Genomic DNA, 24176 nt, shown 5'->3' on the forward strand with positions numbered 1-24176 from the left:
GACGTTATGAAAGTACTTGAATACAGTTCTAATTAAATACACGTTTAATTATTAACAAATAACATTACTTACTTTACTATATTTGGTTGGAATGAAAATTTTCCCTTCTAATGGTACGTATCCAAATTGAGAAAATTTAGGAAAAGAAAATGTATGTATTTTTGGGCCTTTTGGATAATTTCCCCGGCAATTTGGAACAACGCAAGAATACACCATGTTAGCAAAGTGAAAACTAGAGGAAACTGCTGCTGATAGCCTAGACCATATACCTACAAGTGAATCTGATAATGACGTCACGCTGTCATGTGCATCGGCCTTCTTTACTCTCGGTAGCCACGCTTCTGCGGTCTCTACAAAATTGCTCGGACAAATTTTGGTCTAAACATTTAAAATCTTACATAAAGTGTATTCACACATAGGACAAATTATCAACAGTACATAAAGCCCGAGCAAAGCCAGGCAGAAATGCAAGTAGTAAATAATGATTTTGGGGTTGAGATTAATAGTGAATTAATCTATTAGATTTATTAAAGTAATATTGTATGTGTGTGTACATTTCCGTAGCAAACTACTCTGTTAAGTTTTAGTCTACAGACTCGAGATTTGACAAAAGGGTTATTGAGATTTGGGAATCCGTTTTTGGCCAGGAATTTAGCTGTCAAGGGGTCAAAGTTCAATGATTTGAGCTTTAAAAACTTTACCAAAATCCTCTGCCAATTTTTGGTTTAAACACTAGAAATTTTAAATGTAGGTTGCCTGTACAGGAGTACAAACATCTTAATATATATATATATATATATATATATATATATATGCGTACACATATGCATATAAAGTTATTAACAGTACATAGGGCCCGAGCAATGCCAGGCTGAACTGCTAGTATATATATATATATATATATATATATATATATATATATTCATCTACTAAAAATTATTCAAATGCAAAACTGTGACAAATAAATGTGCATCTAGCATGCAATTATTATCATTTCTCTCATTAACTCTACTAGAAGTTATAAGTAAGGGACGGACAGACAGATGTCCTTTGTGTGTGTGTATATATATATATTGAATTTCTCCATCCTGACTGTCCTGTGAGATTTGGTTTTACTGTTTTTAACATGTGTAACGGAATTAGCCCCCCCCCTCTTTTGTATTTACATGTAATCAACTCCATAACTTGGACAGTTTGTATCTCAGATTTGCCCAGATGCTGAAACACCTTAGTAGGTGACAAGGAATAGAAAAGTTGACACCCCCTCGCTAACCTCCAAACCGTCCTGAGCCAGCTGCCCACCCACCGTTGATCATTGAAGCAATAAAAACAAATAACTAAACAGAAGAAGAAAAGGTTGTTCGATGGCAAGATGAGACTTCTTTTTCTCCTGTTGACAGTTGGGCGGAGAAATAAAATAACATGACACGGTTAATATCAGACATGGATAACACGAAAACAACAACAAATTAATTGGCTTAAGACGACTCAAGCATAGAGTCTGTCAAAAATTGCCCAGACCGTTTTCCCTCATTGGTCTTTTCTCATTTGTTGGAGGGAGATTTGAGATTTACAAGTTAGAAAATGTCCAAACACTGTTTTTACTGTTCATTGTTTGTCTGTTTACAATCTTACCATATCAAAAATCCGCCCCAAATGTGGCTTTTAGTCTAGCTCCTACAAAGGGTTGTTTGAGGCTTTATTTAAGCACAATAATCAGTATGTGTAATTTTTATTAAACCCAGCATGATGGTGAACAAAAAGTTGAGTTTTCGTCCAGGAACTAAGCAGAAGTGTCACTCTTCTACAACTGAGATTGAGAATTAAAACTTTGAAAAAAGAAAAGGAAATGATCATTTACCATAATTAACTTTATTTGCTGTTCAATTTGAAATGGTTACATTTTAAATTCCTGTGCAACAAGGTTGATCAGGTTTTCTTTTTACTGCTTTTTCATTTGACTCATTTGCTTACATCTGTTCCTATGATTTTTCTTAGAATTTGGGGTAAAATTAAATAGTTGTCTCCCTTGGTAGAGTACATTTCTGTAAAATAGACGGATATTGAATTAGCTCTGTTTAATTGCTGCTGGATCCTTTGAATCTAGACAGTTCATCTAATTTTTGTGTGTTATATATAGTAGAACCCTAAAAATTAGTAACAAAATACAGTACAATATATACACATGTATATAATCAAATAACATTATAAATAACATTGTAAGGCAGGGCAAATACTATAACCAGGGTCCGGAAAACACCATATTCCACATCATAACCTGAATAAAACGTATTCTAAGGTCACCGTGTGTTGGGGTTCTACTGTATATACGTACATAGACATTAAATGAACTGTTCATTTTATATTATACGTCTATGGTCCATGAGCTGAAAAATCACGTCATCGATGAGATCCTAACACGCAATAGCTGTCGAACAGTCAGACTGTCGATAATGAATCAAAAATTTTTACAAAACGCATTAGAAAACTTAAAAGTTGTATTAAAAAAGAGAAAAATAAGGAACACAATGATTGGTACGGAAATGGATTCAATATGAATTAAAAAGGAAAATAGAATTTGAAACAAAAGTTGTGTGTTTATGTATTAAAAGTAATTAAACATTTCTTTGTTCATGGATTTTAAAGACTAAAATACATTTAAAAAGAAGAAAAGAAAGGAAAACGATTCGATTTATAGTAAAACTGAACTTTATTCAATATAAAAAATTATGCATGTAAAATTAAGTATGTTTGAAGCAGAAGATAAATGTCGCAAAACATCGAATATGAATTTAGGCAATAAACAATTATTAAACAATTAACTTAAAATTAAGCAATAAATATGTTTGAAGGAGAAGATAAATGTCGCAAAACATGAAATATGAATTTAGGCAATAAACAATTATTAAACAGTTATCAAACAATTAACTTAAAATTAAGCGATAAATATTTTTTAAAAATTAAAATGAAAAATAAATTTTTTTGAAATTAAAACAAACAATATTTTTTTAAAAAATCAAACGAACGATTTTTTTTTAATCAAAAACACTAATAAATAATTTTTAAACCGAAAATGAACAATTTAACTGAAAAACGAATGATAAGTTAACAAAAATAAATGAAACAAATTAAATTAAGAAATAATGTTAATCTGAATAGTCATCTGAAACGCTAAAAAATGTCTCTTATCTACGTCAATAGCTCAACACTCCTGCAGTAGGCTGCTTAAGACATGAAGAGGATCAGTTGATATGACGACCTGATCCTGATGGGTGGCCCAAGCCAAATGACAACAGACCAGTTGAAATTCGTTTATGAAAGACAGAAAATAATAATGTTGAGGATCGATCTAGAGCATTTTTAGCTGTGAATTCAGTTTTCTGTGTAAAACTAACGTAAAACCTAATTTGATTCTTTGGGGGTGGGGGAATATTGATTACAAATTTCTTATTAGAATTTCATTAGATTTCCTTGAAAAATTGAGCACTAAATCTAAAAATAAAATTGTTCAGAATTACTACTTTTTAATTTTGTTTGTTAAATTTCACTTTTTAATTAAAAATATGAACTGCATTGTTTCACACGTGTGTATGTATGTTTAAATTTCAACTATATTTCTCACAGTTAACGTTGGCCGTGTGGGTTTGTTCCTTGTTAATGGAGTCAGAGATGGCTTCGGTGCCAGGTTTGAATCTCCCAACCTATGGTAATCGTGATACCCTGCACTGTATGGATGAAATTATATCTTCGTATATTAATTTATGTGATTAAATGAAGTAGTCATATATATATATATATATATATATATATGTATATATTAGGTTGAGCATTTGGGAAGTGATATACAAATTACCATTAGCATATGAAGCGATCCTCTTTGTGCAAACAAATTGAGCTTAGGTACTTTGGACAATGTCAAAACATTGTTAATTCACAGCCCTCATAGCAGCAGCCATATAGCGCAATGGTTAGAAGCTCTGACTGTGGTCGGATCTCCCGCTCTCAGGTCAAGCAACTGACCTCTACTTCTTCAGAAACTGTGGCTCGTGATGTTCAGTCTACCGGAGATCTTCACATTGAATTCTCAACGCCTCTGTGTAGAATTCTGTTTAAAAGCAAAAACAATCTTGCATGCGCAGAAAAGAAAGACAGATAAATCTGGGTTTCTATCTACTAAAAATTAACTTCACAAAAGTTACAGATCTTTTTTACATATATACAGCGTTCAGTTACTAACACATTTTAAGTTCACAAATCTCTCTCTTTCGTCACTGGATTACTAGTCAGGGTGGCGAAGAGGTGGGGGGGGGTCGTCAGGCGTTAGGAGCTGTTTCTTCTCAGATTTTGGCACAAAATCTGTCTAATCCGAGCGGGTATTGGCTTTTTATAGTAAGGTCATGGGTTGGGGTCTGGCGATCCAACCAATCAGCGATACGTTTCCTGGGGAAGTCCCAGATACATTTGCGGGTTGCACTTCCTCAATATTACCAGAGTTTTGCAATCTGAGACCAAAATGAAATCTTCACACGACCTGGGAGGTCAACCCTTGTCAATTTCCTTGCTTAGAACCCAGAACACCTGGGCCGGTGTTCTCCAGGCCAGAAGAATGTCATTGTCCCTTATTCTGACATTTCCTGTTATTTGTTTTCAAACAATAAAATATATATCTGGCTTTAACAATAAAAAATATATATCTATTTTATTTAAAGTATTTTTGATATCTGCCATTGTCCGAGATTCAATTAAACAATCTTAGCATATTTACTCGGTCTTTCTCAGGTCTCAGGAGGGTCTCAACCTCTCCAATGGGGAGCAATTCGCTCCCTCAAGATGATCATGTTACACGACTGATGACTGCACTGATGAGCTGTGAAACAGCAAAACAGTACTGTATGTGGATGACTATATATATATATGATCATGCTGACACACCGGTTCCCATTAGATCATCGAAATTAAGTTATCTTGAGTCTGGTCACTACTAAATGGATGACCGTTTGGGATTATCAGGGGCTGAATATGATCTTTGCTAATCTGAGCATTTTTTCCAGTCATCCTGGACTTCTTGCTACTTGAATCAAACAGTACCTACTCTGTGGTTGGGGATTCTTTAACTTTTGTTTTACAATTACCCATGGAGCTAGCCTTACAGGGGTATCTATTGCTTCATGAAACCATGATAGATACGAGGGTCGTTTAAAAAAATAAAGCCTTTCTTTTTCCCTTGACTCAAAAAGTTGTAGAGCTATGAAGACGGGAGTGGTACTATTAAAACGAGCAACCTTTTGTGCTCCAGAATTTATTTTTCTATATAGTCACTACCGTTCTCAATGCACTTTTGCCAATAATTCAATGACGCATATCTGCTTCTAATTCCCGTCTATGACAAGGGTTGCTTTCTTGGATTCTCAAACCGTCAATATCTGCAACAGAAAAATAAAACTTTCAGGTCATGGATGCATAAGTTTAATCATTGTAACAATACAATTTGTAATCTCCTCTCTCGATTTGGGCAGAATAAAAATATAGTAGGCATTACTTTTAGAATGCCTCTTGTATGTATGTATGTATGTATGTATATGTGTATATATATATATATATATATATATACATATATGTATATATATATGTATATATATATATATACACACACACACACACACACTTAGCACCTGAGTATTGGTTTACTTTTCATCATGATTTTGTTAAAGTTTTTCACCTTCGTAAAATCGAAGGCTTTATCTTCTGTTTTTATTTGACATTTAATATTTTTTTTCTACAAAGATTCTATTTATTTTTTCGGCCTTGAAAAATATCCCATTTCCTCTTGTCCATGTCTTCCGTCTTAGAGAGGGGGGGGCTTTTGAGTTCTTCTTTTCCCCTATGCTTTATTACCACCCGCCTACAGTCATTTGATCTTCTGTTCAAAAGTTGAGGGAGCCAAAGGACCCCCTGCTGTTATCTCCTTGACTCTCACCTGGAGAGCACCCTCCCTGCTACCCATCCTCTTGTCTTCTTCTGAACTTCCAACTCCTTCTCTTCCAACCCCTATCGGCAGGTGACAATGTCAAGTCTCTCACTTGAAAACACCTGGAAAAATATGTGCTCATCCCTCACACAAACCTCACTTTCACCTCCTCAATACTCATCGGAAAGTTCTATTCTTTCTGATAAACCACCCTTTTTGATCGGTTGGATTTATTTTCCGTAATATAATTTTTAGACATCATTCCACTTGATGCTGGGCCACAATTGGAATATAATGTTGAAATTATAAAGATGAGTTACAAAACTAATAAAAAGAATAAAAAATTACAGAGAGAGAGAGAGAAATTAGGAAAATTAGGATTAAGTATTTTACTAGAGAAAAAATACACAGCATAACCATGTTGCCACACTGGTTCTCATTAGATTGTGGAAATTAAACAATGTTGAGCCTGGCCAGTATTAGATGAGTGACCATTTGGGGATACTAGGTGCTGTATGTAGGAGGACATAGACACCTCCCTGTAAGAAATGCAAAAGAAAAAAAAAAAAAATACGAATGTCATCATCTCGATGGGGACTGAGAACTGCTTGTGAATTCGATGTTACCAATGAAACTTTTGATCACAGGCAACCAGTCAGCTTGCCTAGAAAGAGTGCCGCTTCAGTGCGTTATTAAAGGAGAATGAGGTGATTGCTATTTCTAACTGTGTTAGACATGTTTTTTTAATATTTCTAACTGTGGTAGACATGTTTTTTAATATTTCTTCTCTGTGGTAGACATGTTTTTTTAATATTTCTTCTCTGTGTTAGACATGTTTTTTTAATATTTCTTCTCTGTGGTAGACATGTTTTTTTAATATTTCTTCTCTGTGTTAGACATGTTTTTTTAATATTTCTTCTCTGTGTTAGACATGTTTTTTTAATATTTCTTCTCTGTGGTAGACATGTTTTTTTAATATTTCTTCTCTGTGGTAGACATGTTTTTTAAATATTTCTTCTCTGTGGTAGACATGTTTTTTTAAAATATTTCTTCTCTGTGGTAGACATGTTTTTTTAAAATATTTCTTCTCTGTGGTAGACATGTTTTTTTTAAATATTTCTTCTCTCTGGTAGACATGTTTTTTTTTAATATTTCTTCTCTGTGGTAGACATGTTTTTTTTAATATTTCTTCTCTGTGGTAGACATGTTTTTTTAAAATATTTCTTCTCTGTGGTAGACATGTTTTTTTTAATATTTCTTCTCTGTGGTAGACATGTTTTTTTTTTAATATTTCTTCTCTGTGGTAGACATGTTTTTTTTTTTAATATTTCTTCTCTGTGGTAGACATGTTTTTTTTTTAAATATTTCTTCTCTGTGGTAGACATGTTTTTTTTAAATATTTCTTCTCTGTGGTAGACATGTTTTTTTAATATTTCTTCTCTGTGGTAGACATGTTTTTTTTTAATATTTCTTCTCTGTGGTAGACATGTTTTTTTTTAATATTTCTTCTCTGTGGTAGACATGTTTTTTTTTAATATTTCTTCTCTGTGGTAGACATGTTTTTTTTTTAATATTTCTTCTCTGTGGTAGACATGTTTTTTTTAAAAATATTTCTTCTCTGTGGTAGACATGTTTTTTTTTTTAATATTTCTTCTCTGTGGTAGACATGTTTTTTTTTAATATTTCTTCTCTGTGGTAGACATGTTTTTTTTTAAATATTTCTTCTCTGTGGTAGACATGTTTTTTTTAAATATTTCTTCTCTGTGGTAGACATGTTTTTTTTTTAATATTTCTTCTCTGTGGTAGACATGTTTTTTTTTTTAAATATTTCTTCTCTGTGGTAGACATGTTTTTTTTAAATATTTCTTCTCTGTGGTAGACATGTTTTTTTTTTAATATTTCTTCTCTGTGGTAGACATGTTTTTTTTTTAATATTTCTTCTCTGTGGTAGACATGTTTTTTTTTTAATATTTCTTCTCTGTGGTAGACATGTTTTTTTTTTAATATTTCTTCTCTGTGGTAGACATGTTTTTTTTTAAATATTTCTTCTCTGTGGTAGACATGTTTTTTTTAAATATTTCTTCTCTGTGGTAGACATGTTTTTTTAATATTTCTTCTCTGTGGTAGACATGTTTTTTTTTTTTTAATATTTCTTCTCTATCTGGAAATTTATTGTGAAGACAGATTTCCAGAATTAAATTTCATTATTAAACTTTTTGTTTGCTAAATAGAGGAATATATTTTTTTTGAAATGTCGCCAACTCAGATTAAGAACATTATCATTTTAAGATGGAATTGATCTAAATTTTTTCCGATTCCAAGACAATGTTGATTAACGATTCCGGTACCGATTTCCGTGGAATTGTTATTTTGAAATATACCATTATATAATTGAAAGTTTTTGTGTCGTGAAAAAATTTGGTACAGCGAAAAAGTGGAAATACAATTAAGGGAATTTCGAAAATGATTTGATTTTTTTCGTAAAATTTCTTTCATTGAAGATAAAAGTCAAAATAAATATTTTAACCATGAATTAAACATGCACCATGAAATTAATAACAATCAATTTCAGGGGTTATTTTATATATTAAAAAAATACAAAGAAAAAGGGCGGACGTACACAAATGCTACTCCTGTAGCGAAATATGCATCGGCTCTGATGTTGTATGTTGTTTAACTGAGGGAGAAGTTATTATTTTTACAAGGAAAGAATTTTTGCGTGTGTGACCTATTTGCGTATGATTTTTGTTATGATTTTATCTGTTTTTTTTTTTTTTTGTTTTTTGTAGATAGATTTTTTTTTTTTGCTGGAGTTTATATAATTATTAACAGGAAAATTGGTGAAAGCCAAAATGGAATCCGCGCTATTTTCATATATTATTTTTAAGTTTAATTATGTTCACGGGACTATAAACCATTCACAAAATTTTGTGGATCCGCTCACTAGTGTTTGCATCAACAATATTGAAGCCTACTGGTCTCGTATTAAAAGAAGACTGAAATACATATCGGGATCAGTAGGAGAAATGAAATGGTCTCATGTCGATAAGGCCATGTATAAAGAGGCTTATGATATGAAAAGTTAAAAAATATTTTTTTTAGAGCATGTTCATGAAAAATATGGTAATTAAAAAAAATCCCAATAAGCTTTGGGGGAAAAAAAACATGTTTTGAACAATTGAAATTTTTATTTTTTTATTTTTAAATAAAAAATAATTATTAAAACAAAAACAGTAGTGTTGTCGTTGAGTAGTTTTTATTTTATTCAAGAAAATAAAAGGTACTCGTGCACTTATTGAGCCGTGCTGAAATAATGATGTTATTTAAAAAGCCATTCTTAACATGGGGATGGGAGGGTGTTGTGTACCTATTCTGTACTTTCCCCTAACAATTTAATAAGAACAGGTATCGTAAAACTTTAATTAAACTTGAAAATACTATTTAAAAATAGCGCAGATCAATAAGTGCACTAGCACCAAATAGCATTTCACTGTGTTTCGATCTACGACATTCCATGAGAGGTACGTACATGGTAAAGCTTTTTGTTTATCGCCACAAGTGCTAATTTTGACTTTCACCAATTTTCCTTTAAAAAACAATTAGCTCTTCAAACATTGGGCGAGGCACTTAAGCCATTAAAAAAAAAAAATAACACTAACATAAGTGCATAAGCATCAAATTTTTTTTTTTTGCTTTCATTTTTTTGTTTGTTAAATCCAGCCAAAAAATAAATAAAAATAACAAAAGAATACAAAAACAATAAGAAAAGGGTATCGTAAAACTTTAATAAAACGTGAAAAATAATATTTAAAAATAGCGCAGATTCCATTTTGACTTTCACCAATTTTCCTGTTAATAATTACATAAACTCCGGCAAAAAAAAAAAATATCCATCAGAAAAAAAAACAAAACAGATAAAACCATAATAACAAAAATAGGTGAAGCTTAGATAAGTAGGTTCGGGCCTCGTTCTGACATTCGGAAAATTTAAGTTAACAAGCTACCGAAAAGTAACCCTTTTGGATAAAGATGGATATAAACAATATTTTTAAAATTAATTTAATTTTACTTAAAAACAAAATGTAAACACATATAAACAAAATATTTTAGAAAATAATTTCTTAATTTTAAATAAAAATTGATTATAAATAATTTTTTTGTTTTAAATAATTATTGAAAAATATTGCAAAGTGTTTACATAGCTGGTTCTTTGGGATAATAGGGGCGCCTGAGAGTTCTCTTACTAAACGAAAAATGCTTTAGTGTTTTTACTATTTTAAAGCGTTTTTTTTTTAAAGTTTGAAATGCAAGTAATGGCTAGTTAACTTAGAACAACAAGTGTGCATGGCAAAAATTCTTCAGGGTTTAAATGTCTTGTAATGCTTTTATGGTGGTCGAAAAACGTTTTTCAGATGCCGTATTATTTCCTATTTACTTGCCTCCCCACGAGGGCAGAGTTAGACATAAGGTCGGTTTTTAATGTACAGAAGCATTTATTACTAAAAAACGAAATGTAAAAGCGAGTTAAGCTGAAAATAAAAAGCTTTTTTTTATTTCAAAGAATTAAAGAAAGAAAAAATTCAAAGAAATTTCAAAACTCATTAAGATAAAGGTTACCTTTAAAGTAGTTAATAAAATTCTTGTACATCATATTAAATATGTTATGAAAAGTTCTATGATTTTTTTATCATAAGTTTTTGACAACAAACAAACAAACAGTTCAACTTAAAAATATATGAGAATCGTAATGAAAGAATTGTAAATCTAAGGTATTTTTTAACGATGCGATTCCGATTCCCCCCAAAATACTCAATTCTTATGATTAACAATTCCGATTAATCGTCCCACCACTAGAAATAATGATAAATAACTTAAAGGGCCATATTTGGGAACTATTGAACGAAATATTTTTCAGACTGTATATTAATATTTTGTTTTCCCGAAAAATCCGTTCTGTTACTTTTTTACTCATATCATGTTTAATAGTTGTGCAAAATTTAAAAAATTGCAAGGTGTGCTTATTGAGAAAAGTGTGGACAGACGAATAGATGAACGGACGAGGGTGATATATGAATTCAATGTAAATGATTATATTTTGATACTTTTCATTGGCCTGATTGTGGCAAATGTACAATGAAGCTGCTTTGTAACTGTTTTTCATACTTTGTATATCATGAAAATAAAGACTAGAGATATCAATCATACCAGTTATTATAGGTTCCACAGGGCTTATGAAGAAGAACCTGAACTCCTACATAACTAATATTCCTGGTGAACCAAGTGCAAAAGAGATCCAGACAATTGCACTTAAGGGAACAACGGGGATACTAAAACAAGCTCTGGGTCGGTTTCAATAAAAAGCAGGGCAATGTTGGCAGCTAGTTTGGCTGCCCCATACCCAGCATTACAATCTTCAAAGGAAGAAAAAAAAAAAGCAAAAAAACAAACAAACAATGGTCTTATAATAGTGTTTTTAGATGAAATCTGGAATATTTTCTGAATAGTCATTGCATATATTTCATCAATTGCATAGTAACTTTGATTTTTGGTGTGCAAAACTAAAGTCTATCTAAGTAGATACTGCCGTAAACTGACAGCCTGGGTGTGCTATGATCGAATCCTGTTGCTTTTATAGCAACAGTTTCACTATGGATGTTGGCAACCTTCATGTGATCCCTCTTATAAGTATCTTATTCAAGAAAGAATTAGGGGAAGCCAATGACAAGAGAATCAAGCTGGTCAAAAATTGTACAAAGTCATACAAATTTATTTCTTTTTCTCATTTAACCATTTCTAAAAAGTCGTCAGGTTCCCTGGAAAATGTTGATCATTTAATGGTTTTGTCGAACTAAAATCAAATCCAGTTATTCATGCACTATTATCATTTCGGGAAGGTTTGAGCACTTGATTTCCTTCATAAAATAGAAATTGGTGTTTAATAAATATTGCTTTTGGCAATCTAGTGGGAGGTGAACCCTTCTCTGCCTTACAGTTGTTTTCTAATAGTCTTTCCAGAGGAATTTTCTCGCTTGACACCAAGGCCATTTCTAAAATGACCACAGGGCTCTATGGACAAATTTATCTTTAGTAGACCTTTGACAACTAAATATTTTCGTTTACTAACCAAATAGAAAAGTTACTAGCCAAACCCATATGATTTTTAAAATATGACATCTTCATTTTGTGACGAGCATGTACATAATAAAGATTTTTCGGTATTTTTTTTTTTTAAAATAAGTGTAATTCTAAATATACAACAAATTTTATGTTGATACATGAAGGTATAAACATTGTTTTCTTCAAATGCTTTTTTAAACAGCCTTCGTTAAAAAAAGAGTATATTGTTCTATTAAACTTTTATTGTTTATTTAAACAATAAAAATTTAATAGAACAATATACTTTTTTTTAACTTTGTTCGTTTTATATAAAAAAAAGTTGTAAAGATGTTTTTACTCAATAGTGAGCTTTGGAAGATTTTCAGTGAAAAAAAAAAATACAATCGCCAAAAGATAAGCATTTCATTATTTCTAGTCGCCGCTTTGAAAAATTTCTCTGTTAACTGCATCATCTTGCTCGTCCTGTGCAGTTCTAGGAGGTCCACCCTTCCAGGCTTCGCCTTTTCTCTTCAAGAAAGGGTTATTGTTTGTCATCTGAGGCACCTCTGTGGTGCAATACCAATGGGGCTGCCCAGATATTTTTTGCAGGCTAGAGTTCTTCTCAAGTGTGGTGCCTTTTCAATCCCACTTTCTGGCTCTTGTGTCACAGCTTCTTGGTGCAAGAAATACTACTTACCAGTCTTTCTCTACTCTATTGTTTTCATAGATGCCCAACTAAATTCCAACCTCTAGTTCACCTGATAAAATATTCACAGGAAAATCTTGTCTTGCTAAACCATTATATACCTAAAACTGAATGGTACTTTTCTGAGCAAAGTTTCTTTCAAAAAACTTTTCAGCTGACTACACTGTGGTCCTGTTTGAAACCAATATTAAATTCTTGTCAAGACGTCTGCCGAAATAATCAAATTCTGATCATTTCAACCTTTTTTTAATCTTAAGTTGTTCATTGCCAACTGATAATCTCATTAACTTTTATCCTTGAGTAGCCTGTCGGCCTTGGTAAGAGGAAAGGCATTAGTAAAAAAAAAAAAAAAAATTGGTTGATATACCATAAAAAAGGCAAACCAAATCATTCTTTTACATTTTGTAAGAATTTTATTTCTTAAAGTTTAGAAATGACTGATTGAGAATCTCCTTTTATTGATCTTACTTTTTATCTAGAATTATCTCCCCTGTTTACATTTTTTTTGTTTTTTTTTTTAGGGATGCACACTTTGCAAGAATTGCTTTTTTTTTGTCTTTGAAGAGGAAATCCATCAGACGATCAGGGATGCTAATTTATTTGAAAGAGGAGAAACCATTGCAATTGGTGCTTCTGGTGGAAAAGGTAGGCACCTTTCAATGTGGCTTGTTTTTTTTCTTGCTTTTTCTTTTTTAATTAATCAAAATGGTAATTAAAAGAAGAAAATTATTTAGTTAGAAAAAAATATTAAAAGAAGATATTTTCAGCAATTTAAGAATACTGTGGCATCGTATTCATATTTTTGACGGAGGAAATAATTGTTTTGACTAAATTTTAAAAGCAAAATTCTTTTGTAGTAAAAGGAGTTGAATTCTTTTGGGTATCAGTATTGTAATAAAAAAAAAAAGGTAAAAAAAAAAAAAAAAAAAAAATCAGCAATTTCATTTAATTTCTTCCACTTTCAGTAGTAGACACAAACCACTAGTTAAAATTTCAAATCTTACTATATTTAGCCATACTGATGACTCTTGGAAAGACGAAACACCTGTCTAAAGATGACTCTTTCTTATATATATATATATATATATATATATATATATATATATATATATAAATTTTATTAAATATGATAGACAGCTTCTGTCTACATGATTTCATCCCAATTCATTGCAATTTTCTGATGTATTTCCTTGTTTCTAGTGAGACTGGCTGGTGTATTGGCATAATCGCATTAGAGAGTATCGTCCACGCAAGAAAAGTTTTTTATTTATTTATTTATTTTTTTTTAGATGATGGGAGTCATTTTTATTTCTCGCTTTTTCAAGGAGGGGAGATTCAAATCTGCCTTTTTTTTTTTTCTCTTATTTATAATTTAATTTGGAGGGGCCACAGCGTAGAGGAGTGGCGTAAACAACTAATTGCCGGCGATAATTTTAAATGTTATATCCATTCGAAACAGACCCGAATACCCCTAAGAATCAACTTTTTTAATTGTAAGTCTATAGCATAAAAAAAAGGAAAGAAAGCAAAATTACATGGGCACAACAGTCTGTATGTGTTCACCATACATTCTATATTTATGTAGTCAAGGCTCACATAATCTGCACACAAGCAGTGAGATTTTGTTCCACTTTGCAAGATAACTAGTTATAAAAGTCATGGGCGCTGCCATTGTGAATCCACACCTCCCTACACCACCCACATGATGCACACACACACAGACGCTTTAATGGCAGGCCCATTTTCTTGATTCCCACAATTTTCCCTACAAAGTCTTCGTTTGGTCTATCAGGCCACAAATACCTAATATAATTTTTATTTTATTTATTTATTTTTTTTATTGTTTTTTTAAATAAAAAATATCACTCCAAAGTTTGGTTTAAATAGTTTTATTAAAAATTTTGTAAATGTATAAACGCATTCAACATAAAAAAATCAATCTGGGTATTGATTAAGAAATATAACTCCTTATTATTTTTATTTATTTTATTTTTTTTAAATAAAAATATCAATCCACAGATTAGTTAAAGTTGTGTAAATATATATATATTAAAAAAAAAAAAACACACTCTTGGTCATGCTAAGGTAAAGATTAAACAGGTGTCAACCTAAATCTGTCCTTACTTTGTCAAAAATATTTAATACTTTATTATCAACATATTGTATACAAAATATCTATTGAATGTCTTAAAATATTTAATACTTTATTATCAACATGTTGTATAAAAATTATGCATTGAATGTCTTAAAAAATTTAATACTTTATTATCAACATGTTGTATAAAAAATATCTACTGAAGGTCTTAAAAAATTTAATACTTTATTATCAACATGTTGTATAAAAAATGTCTACTGAATATCTTAAAATATTTAATACTTTATCATTAACATATAAAAAAGTATCTATTGAATTTCTTAAAATATTCAATACTTTATTATCAACATGTTGTATAAAAATTATGCATTGAATGTCTTAAAAAAATTTAATACTTTATTATCAACATGTATAAAAAATATCTACTGAAGGTCTTAAAATATTTAATACTTTATTATCAACATGTTGTATAAAAAATATCTACTGAATGTCTTAAAATATTTAATACTTTATTATCAACATGTTGTTAAAAATTATCTACTGAATGTCTTAAAATATTTAATACTTTATCATTAACATATAAAAAAAGTGTCTATTGAATTTCTTAAAATATTCAATACTTTATTATCAACATGTTGTATAAAAATTATGCATTGAATGTCTTAAAAAATTTAATACTTTATTATCAACATGTATAAAAAATATCTACTGAAGGTCTTAAAATATTTAATACTTTATTATCAACATGTTGTATAAAAAATATCTACTGAATTTCTTAAAATATTTAATACTTTATTATCAGCATGTTGTATAAAAATATCTACTGAATATCTTAAAATATTTAATACTTTATCATTAACATATAAAAAAGTATCTATTGAATTTCTTAAAATATTCAATACTTTATTATCAACATGTTGTATAAAAATTATGCATTGAATGTCTTAAAAAATTTAATACTTTATTATCAACATGTATAAAAAATATCTACTGAAGGTCTTAAAATATTTAATACTTTATTATCAACATGTTGTATAAAAAATATCTACTGAATTTCTTAAAATATTTAATACTTTATTATCAACATGTTGTATAAAAATATCTACTGAATGTCTTAAAACAACAAAGAAGCTCTCCTGTTAACTTTTGCTTATAAGAATGAGAACAGCTGGTGGGTTGAATCAGCTTTCTTCAAAGGAAGAAATCTCATGGGGATATCAAATTTACAAACGGTCCCCAGTTGCATTTATATTTCACTTCGGAAAATAACGTTTTTGCAGTTCTTTCAGTAAGGTGTCAATGTCCTCCTACAGGGCTTTACATTGCGAGTGAAACAGTCGCATTTGCGAGTGATTTTTCAAAGTAGCGACTAGAAATAATGAAACCCTTATCTTTTGGCGATTGTATTTCTTTCACTGACAATCTTCCAAAGCTCACTACTGAGTGAAAAATATCTTTTCAACTTTTTTTTTCTTAATTTAACTTTGTTCCTTTTATTATTTAAACAATAAGTCTAATAGAACAATATACTCTTTTATTTATTTTTTTTTAAATGAAGGCTGTTTAAAAAAAACACCAAGAAATTAGAATGTTTATATCTTTGCGTATCAACATAAAATTGTTGTATATTTAGAATTACTTAAAAAAAAAAAAAAATACAGAAAAATCTTTATGATGTACATACTCGTCATGGAACGAAGATGTCATATTCTAAAAATCATGTGGGTTTGGCTAGTATCTGTTTTATTTGGCTAGTGAACGAGAATATTTAGTTGTCAAAGGTGAACTAAAGATAAATTTGTCCATAGAGCCATGCCCTACATAAAGCACCTGATATTCTGAAATGATCACCCATCAGACACTGACCAGGTTTAGCATTGCTTAACTTCAGTGATCTAACAAGAAGCAATGTTTCAATGTGATTCTGCCAATCTTTGTCTTGCATTGTTTGGATTCATTATTAAAACCAAATCTACCAATTTTTTTTATTTCCCTTCTTTTTATTTATTCCATTTTGTATCCTTCTTCACCAGATTCTACCGTTTTGGCGCATGTACTGAAGGTCCTGAATGAACGCTACGACTATGGTGTCAATCTTATTCTCCTCTCTGTAGATGAAGGAATTACAGGATACAGAGATGACTCCCTTGAGGTAAGACATTTGTTCAGATAAATCAATTTGATGGAATTTTGGATGGCATCTCTCCTCTAAAGCTTTTCCTCGATTTAGTAAAGTTCACAATTTTTGGAAAAACAAAAAAAAATATTTTGAAATAATTACAGGTTGCCTCCACGCATGCCAGTTGTGGAATTGTTAATAAAATCCCCAATCTTTTCTATAATCAAACCATATTTGCTGCAAGTAAACTGCTGTCTATGGCTGTCTTGTCCACCAAGCTTCAGTAACGAATGTCATACACTTTTTGTTTTATCATGGTACAGTAATAAGTTAAACTGTATATGACATGCAAAATTGTCAATAACTCTGACACTCCTCTCTTGACAGTGTCTTGGTTTTGACTATGATAGATTTCTTCAGCTGAGAAATAATCTTGGGATTGTTTTTATAAAAAGTTGGGGTGTCATTGTCCGGTGAATGTGAAACCCATTAAAGATCACATTCTCTACTGATGAGACTAAAGTAACCCTTATATCATTGAATGGTGATAAAATATAGACTATTGGTGATTCACGCGAAAAACTTGGTGGACAAATCAGACATAGATCTCATCCCAGCTGTGCTATTAAAAAAGTGCTCAACTGAAGTAGCTCCAGTTCTCTCCAAACTCTACAACAAATGCCTTAATGAATCTTGCTTTCTAGGCTGTTGGAAAACTGCTTCTGTGGTACCAGTATTCTGGCGAAAGAACTGACCCATTAAATTATCGCCCCATTAGCCTCCTCCCACTTTTTGCCAAAATATTTGAGACCATAATTAACCATGCTCTAGTCCATCACCTTACAGATGTTAAACTTCTGACCGACCAACAATATGGATTTAGACAAGCCCGTTCCACAGCAAACATCCTCACTGTAATCTCTGAACGTATATACCATTCACTGGACAAAGCGGGGGAGGGCAGAGCGGTAGCCCTAGATATATCTAAGGCTTTTGACATGGTATGGCATGAGGGTCTCCTCAGGAAAATTAGATCATGCGGTATCACTGGTAGAATACTTAACATAATTAAATCCTTCTTAGAGAAGAGAAAAATCCAGGTTGTCCTTGACGGTCGTATGATATAAATGCGGGAGTGCCTCAGGGGTCTATCCTTAGACCTCTATTGTTCCTAATATTCATAAATGACCTCCCCGACAAAATTGTCTCTGAGATGGGTATATATGCTGATGACACCACACTCTATAACAGGCACGACAGGAAAACTAATGAACACATATCTAAAGAAATGGCAAAAACACTAGAGGATGGTCACATTCAATGCTGCCAAGACTAAACTGGTTTCCTTCAATAATTACAAGAAACCTTCTCTGCCACCAATAGCAATAGTCAGTGACTCTTTATCTGAGAGTACATCTTTCAAACTCATCGGCCTAACATTCACAGGAAACAAGAGTTGGAACAATTACATTGAAAGCATTGCCAGGGTCGCTGCGAAGAAGGTAGGCTTTCTCTACCGTGCTAGAAAACTACTAACACCCGAAAGTATCCTGTACCTCTATAAGGCCACTATTTGCCCATGTATGGAGTATTGCTGTCACATTTAGGCTGGTGCATCTGCTACTAGTCTCTCGCTTCTAGACAAGGTTCAAAAGAGAGTCACTAATCTGATAAGCCCTGAACTGGCATCTAAGCTTCAGCCTTTGTCCCATTGATGAAATGTTGCATCCCTCTGCCTGTTCTACAAGTATTTTAATGGTGAATGCTCTGGCGAACTGCAGACACTTGTGCCTCCACGACGTAGACACTCTCAACAAACCCGATAGGCAACTAAATCCCACCCCCACACAGTAGAGATCCCTAGATGTAAAAGATCTTTCTACTCCAGTAGTTTCTTCCCCAGAACCACTAGACTCTGGAATTCCATTCCAGGTCCCTGCTTCCCCAACTGTACTGACATGCAGAAGTTCAAGTATAACGTGAACTGATATCTTGCTGCCCAAATCCCTACATAGTACCCCAGTAGTTATTGTCCCTGATAGTAGCCCCCTACACCAAAGTGGCAATTTGCCTGTTTGGGGTGAAAATGTAATTAAAAAAAAAAATTATTTGTCTGAAATATTAGATTACAGAAATGATTGAATTTTATGAACAACTAGCTTTGGTGCCTGGCGTTGCCTGGGTGTTTGTGTGTGTTGAGCAAAAAAAAAATAAATAAAAGTTGTAGTAGGCAAGTAGGCTCGAACCTGTGACACAAAGGCGGAAAAGAACGTGGAAGTGTGTGTAAGGTTGAGCAAAAAAATGTTAGCAGTAGTAAGCAAGCTTGAACCAGACGAAAAGGAGGTGAAAAAAAATAGTTTTACCGATGCGCCCACTGCGATTGTGACGTCACGGGCAGTCGAAATAACGTCTTTTATGCAATGTTGTTGATGCAAGGTTTAAATGACTTGCAAAAAATGTCAGTGAAAAAATCGACCCCTCCTTGTAGAAAACTGCCCAGTTGAGGGTGAAGGAATTAATGTTTTTAGCCAATTTTTCGATATATGTCATTCGAAGAGTCGAGCTTCAAAAGGATACTGATCTTGTAAAAATCCGTTGCCTCTGTCAAAAGTTTTAAGCAGACATACAAACATACATGCATACATTTAAACAGACAGGTGAGATTTATATTATAGACTAGCGGGGGTACCTGGTGTTGCCCAGGTGTTTGTAGGTGTGTGTGGTGTTAAATAAAAAAGAAACCGGAGGGGGGGGGGAGTTCGTAGGATCGAACCGGAAGCCCTGATGCGAAGTTTGAAAATAAAATCGGCCAGCCAGAATGAGTTGGTGAAAGATGTTTGAATTTATTTAAGTAAGAACCAAATTTACAGGTGCGCGCCCGGAAGTCGTTGATCGTTACGACGATGACAACGTCAATGACCAGGTTTGTTTGTTATAAGCGAAGTAAAAAAAGAAAACGTTAAAACTTAAGCGGGAAAAAACACAAAAAAAACTAACGTAAGGCAAACGAACGATGAAAAACGAACACGTGAAAAATGCTGGCCTCTATTAATTGGTTAATTTGTTTGAATCAGAAAAAAGTGAGTTAACCATTTACAATTCCTCCCCATGAGACAGAGTTAGACACTGGGTCGTTTTTTTAATGTGGAGAAAAGGAACAAAAATAAAAATTGTTTCAGTCTGAAGGATTTTTTCTTCACTGACAGAGAACAAGAAACTGAAGTGTAGCATCTGAAGAACAGATACTACACTTTGATCTTGGCCTGAAAAAGTGAGTTAACCATTTAAATATATAAAAGAATAAAAAACAAAATCCAAAATTAATTAACTTCTTCTTGCTATCTCCCCATCCCCATCTCTTCAGTTAGAGGTTAAATAATATTACTACTTGTGATGATATTTCTGTTTTGTTTACAATGGACTATTTTGTCTTTTCCTTATTACCTTTGACTGTTGAGAGAGACTGAAAGAGAGACTGAAGGAAGACGTGATAGTATACAAAAGAAGCTGAAACAACAACAGTGAGAGAGAAATTAAGGAAGTATGATACTATCACCATTCCTCCCACAAGTGTTAGGAAGAAGAAAAAAAGAGGAAGTAAGTCGGGTTAGGTGATAGAAAGTGAACTTAGTAGAAAGACGATGCAGAGAAAATTGTTCATGAATGTACACAAACGCAGCTGGAATAGAATTGTCAATCAAGACGTGGCAGGTAGTGATGGGACGATTCCAATATATTTCCCGATTCCGATGGAATTGCCAATTTTGTACTAAATCACGATTCCGATACAATTCCGATTCTTTATAAATCTGTAAATATTTAACTATAAAGTCTTATTTTGTCCCGATTACTGTAAAAACACGTCTTAAATTTGCATGTATTTTCTCAAACGTAAAAACACATTTGTGAGAGGGTGATCTAGAGATTTTAGTTTTACTGGAAGTTTAAATTAAAAGCAGTGGAAGATGTTTCTTAAACCAAAATCAAATAAAAAAGATGATTTAAGGAATCGGTTTTGGCATCGGGGAAATAAGCACAAATTTTTCCGATACCCAAAAAAAAAAGCAGTGATTCCCCCCCCCCCCCGATTCCTGATTCCGATTAATCGTCCCAACACTAGTGGCAGGTGACTGGGTCAAAAGATTAGACATACAGGCCATATATTTAGGGTCAGTTTATTGACAGTTTTAGGATTGGCAGTGAATTTTGCAACATTTTATTATGATGGTTAAGGACAGTTTGTTGACTGTGTTGAGTTTGCAACAGTTGAAGATAGTTTTCAGTTTGGGACGGTTGGTGATTATGAGGTCCCCTGAGAGAACATTTGGGGTTCCTTTTTCTACACTGTGAACATATCACACACACACACACACAGCTTAACTAATTAACATCAATTACTTGTATTGTTTTATTCTAGAGCGATCATGAAGATGATCATCGGGTCACAGTAGTAAAAAATGGCTGACTTGATTAGTGAATTAAAATGGAAAGCTTTTTTTCTAATTTTTTGAACATAAGTCTTTTAGCATTTTTTTCTGTGATTAAAATATGTTGGACAAAACAAAACTTTAGGCAAACAAACGATTAACTCAGTTTTAATAATGAATATAAAACCAAATGATTTTTGCTTAAAGAATGATTTTAAAAAAATTTCAACAAAAATATTTGTGTTTCTCTTACAGACAGTGAAGCGAAACCAACAGCAATATGATTTACCTTTAAAGATTGTTTCTTATGAGGTAAGTATTGATTTAAGAGTATTCTTTTTATTTTCCTTGAAATGTACAAAACAAATCAGAAAAACAAAAACTTAAGTACAAGGCCACTCAAAAACTAAGGAGATGGGCGTTTTTGTTCATCATCGCCGCTGTACCTTTGATTGGTCTATGCTAATCTTAGCTAAAGTTCTCATTCACCATAATACCGCAAACCCACCGGGGGTCGTCCTACTTAAGATTCCCAAATTAAATTGTATTTTCTTTTCTTTCTTTGTTTTTTCATTATATAAATATTGATCTGAGAATATTTTCTTGTTTTTAAACTAAATCTAAATTTGATACTCCAATTTTGCTAACCTCTGTCATCCAAATGCAGTGCTTTTCCAAATATAAACCAAAAAAGAAAAAAAAAACATAAAACACTTTTTTTTTCAAATTGAATTGATGTTTGAGTAACCTTTTATACAATAAATTAGCAGATGTACCTGGTGTTGCCCGGTATTAAATGTAACATGAAATTCCTTTAAAAAATGAAGTAAAAACAAATGGAAAGAAACTGAGACATGTGCATCTGAGTATTGTTTTTTCTAAACAGTTCAACTCTTGTATGTAAAAAAAAAAAAAAAAATACTCAAGCTAAGATCGAAGCCAAAACTTAAAGACAGTGAGTCAAGTACGATAACCATTAGGTCAGCTTACCATGATCTTTAAAAAAGTGTTTTCAAACCTATTTATTCTTAACATAAGGAAGCTGTCATGTGAATGATTTATGCATGCAGTCATGAAATAGTTGACAAATAGATAAAAATCTGATGACTCCTTAGCAGCCCTTTTTTCCAGATGAAAACCAATTAAAATGTTATCCACGTCTGAATACCCTATATACCAAATTTCAATTCTGTAGATGAAAAATTCATTGAGTATATCGGTTGAAAGTTGTTCTCGCACATACATTCTCACTTTTATAGGTATCTATCTGTCTCTATATATCTTTTATAGGTATCTATCTGTCTCTATATATCTTTTATAGATATCTATCTATCTCTATATATCTTTTATAGATATCTATCTATCTCTATATATCTTTTATAGATATCTATCTCTATAAACTAAATTGTTTTAAATGTTTTTAATGATACTAAAACTGTTATTCTGGGATGGAGTCCATTTGAAAACATGTTTGTTTGAAAAAACGTCATTGTACTAAATTTATTTCTTTCAAACGTCAGCAGTACAGGGTTGCTCAATTTATATATGATTTTTTTACAAAGGAGTCCCCACTTATCAAGGCCCAGAGGCCACTCGAGGATAAGGGTTAATGAGCATACAGTGGTGAAAATGGGACAATGTTGAAGTAATTGTTAGTGGAAATTTGGTAAATTGGATCACTTAAGAGGAACGGCTCATCAAGAACTTGTTTACGTTGGACTTGAAGATGACCATAGTATAGTCAACTGGAAAGCAGGCAAATGGAAGAGAGTTCCACAGGCGTGCAGTTCTAAGAAAGAAGCTTTGTTCATGGCATCTATGTTTAGGTTTAGGCACAGATAAAGATGGGGGGAAATTATTGATAGTGTTTTCAACTAGATGAGTGTTTTTTGTGAAAGTTTGGTGAGGGATGACTATGGATTGAAGCTCAGATGAGCACTTGCCATGAAAATAATGATAAAGCAGAGACAGGCTCACAGCATCTTTTTAAAGAGGTTGCTTTTTTCAGCAACAATTAACAAAGTGAATTGTTTTAAATTGCAAGGAATTCAAATTAAAAAAAAAACAAAAAAAAAACACACACACACAGAGTCCCCTGCCCGACAACATCACCAACTCCAATGTTGTGTGCTGTGGATTTCTTTTCTTTTATCTCCTCTTTTTGGCCATGTCATTGTCTCTCACATTGATGGCTGTTGAAGGGCCATTTACAAGTATATAAGAAATAAAACAACTTCAAAGAAAGCACAGATTCCAACACTTCCTGTAAATCTTAGTTGCACTCTTTGTGGGCATGTGACAATGTCAGCCTTCTATGCTCTAATGTCTGCATCTACATTCTGTTGAGGACGAGTTCATCAGTTGATGTCAGTTCATCTAGATTTTCCAAAACTCTCCCGACCTAGTCCAAACCACGATCTGCTTTTGACTGTCAAACTCGCAACTGACATCAACTAACTGCTGTTGAACGTCACAAACCCCACATTGTCCATAAACTGTTTCTACTGTTGTAAACTGAAGATCATTCATAAACCATTCCTACTGTCATAAACTTGTAGTCACTCTCCAAAGTGTCTGCAAACCAACTCTAAATATATCTACATCTATTGTTCATTGCTTTTTGTTACTGTCATTGCCACACCTTGACCAACAATCTCATGTCAGCTTCTTTTTGTCTTCCTTGGTGCACAACTTATCTACCAACCCTATTTCCTATATATTTGTTCTCCTGATAAACTTATTTCCTTTTGTCTTATTTCTTTTTC

The 24176-nt window shown here is 32.3% G+C and overlaps 1 protein-coding gene across 1 annotated transcript in view; it reads left to right on the top strand.

Annotated features, from left to right (window-relative positions):
• The window catches only part of LOC145239886 (cytoplasmic tRNA 2-thiolation protein 1-like), an 87158-nt gene that overhangs the window by 21593 nt on the left and 41389 nt on the right, over positions 1–24176 (top strand). The window contains exons 2-4 of the mRNA XM_080103503.1: positions 13292–13415; positions 16899–17017; positions 21667–21723. Coding sequence (XP_079959629.1) covers positions 13292–13415; positions 16899–17017; positions 21667–21723 — 300 coding nt within the window. The remainder of the gene's footprint in view (positions 1–13291; positions 13416–16898; positions 17018–21666; positions 21724–24176) is intronic.

This window comes from Euprymna scolopes, chromosome 19 (genome assembly GCF_053919585.1).
Source record: "Euprymna scolopes isolate OS-2025 chromosome 19, ASM5391958v1, whole genome shotgun sequence".
NCBI lineage: Eukaryota > Metazoa > Mollusca > Cephalopoda > Sepiida > Sepiolidae > Euprymna > Euprymna scolopes.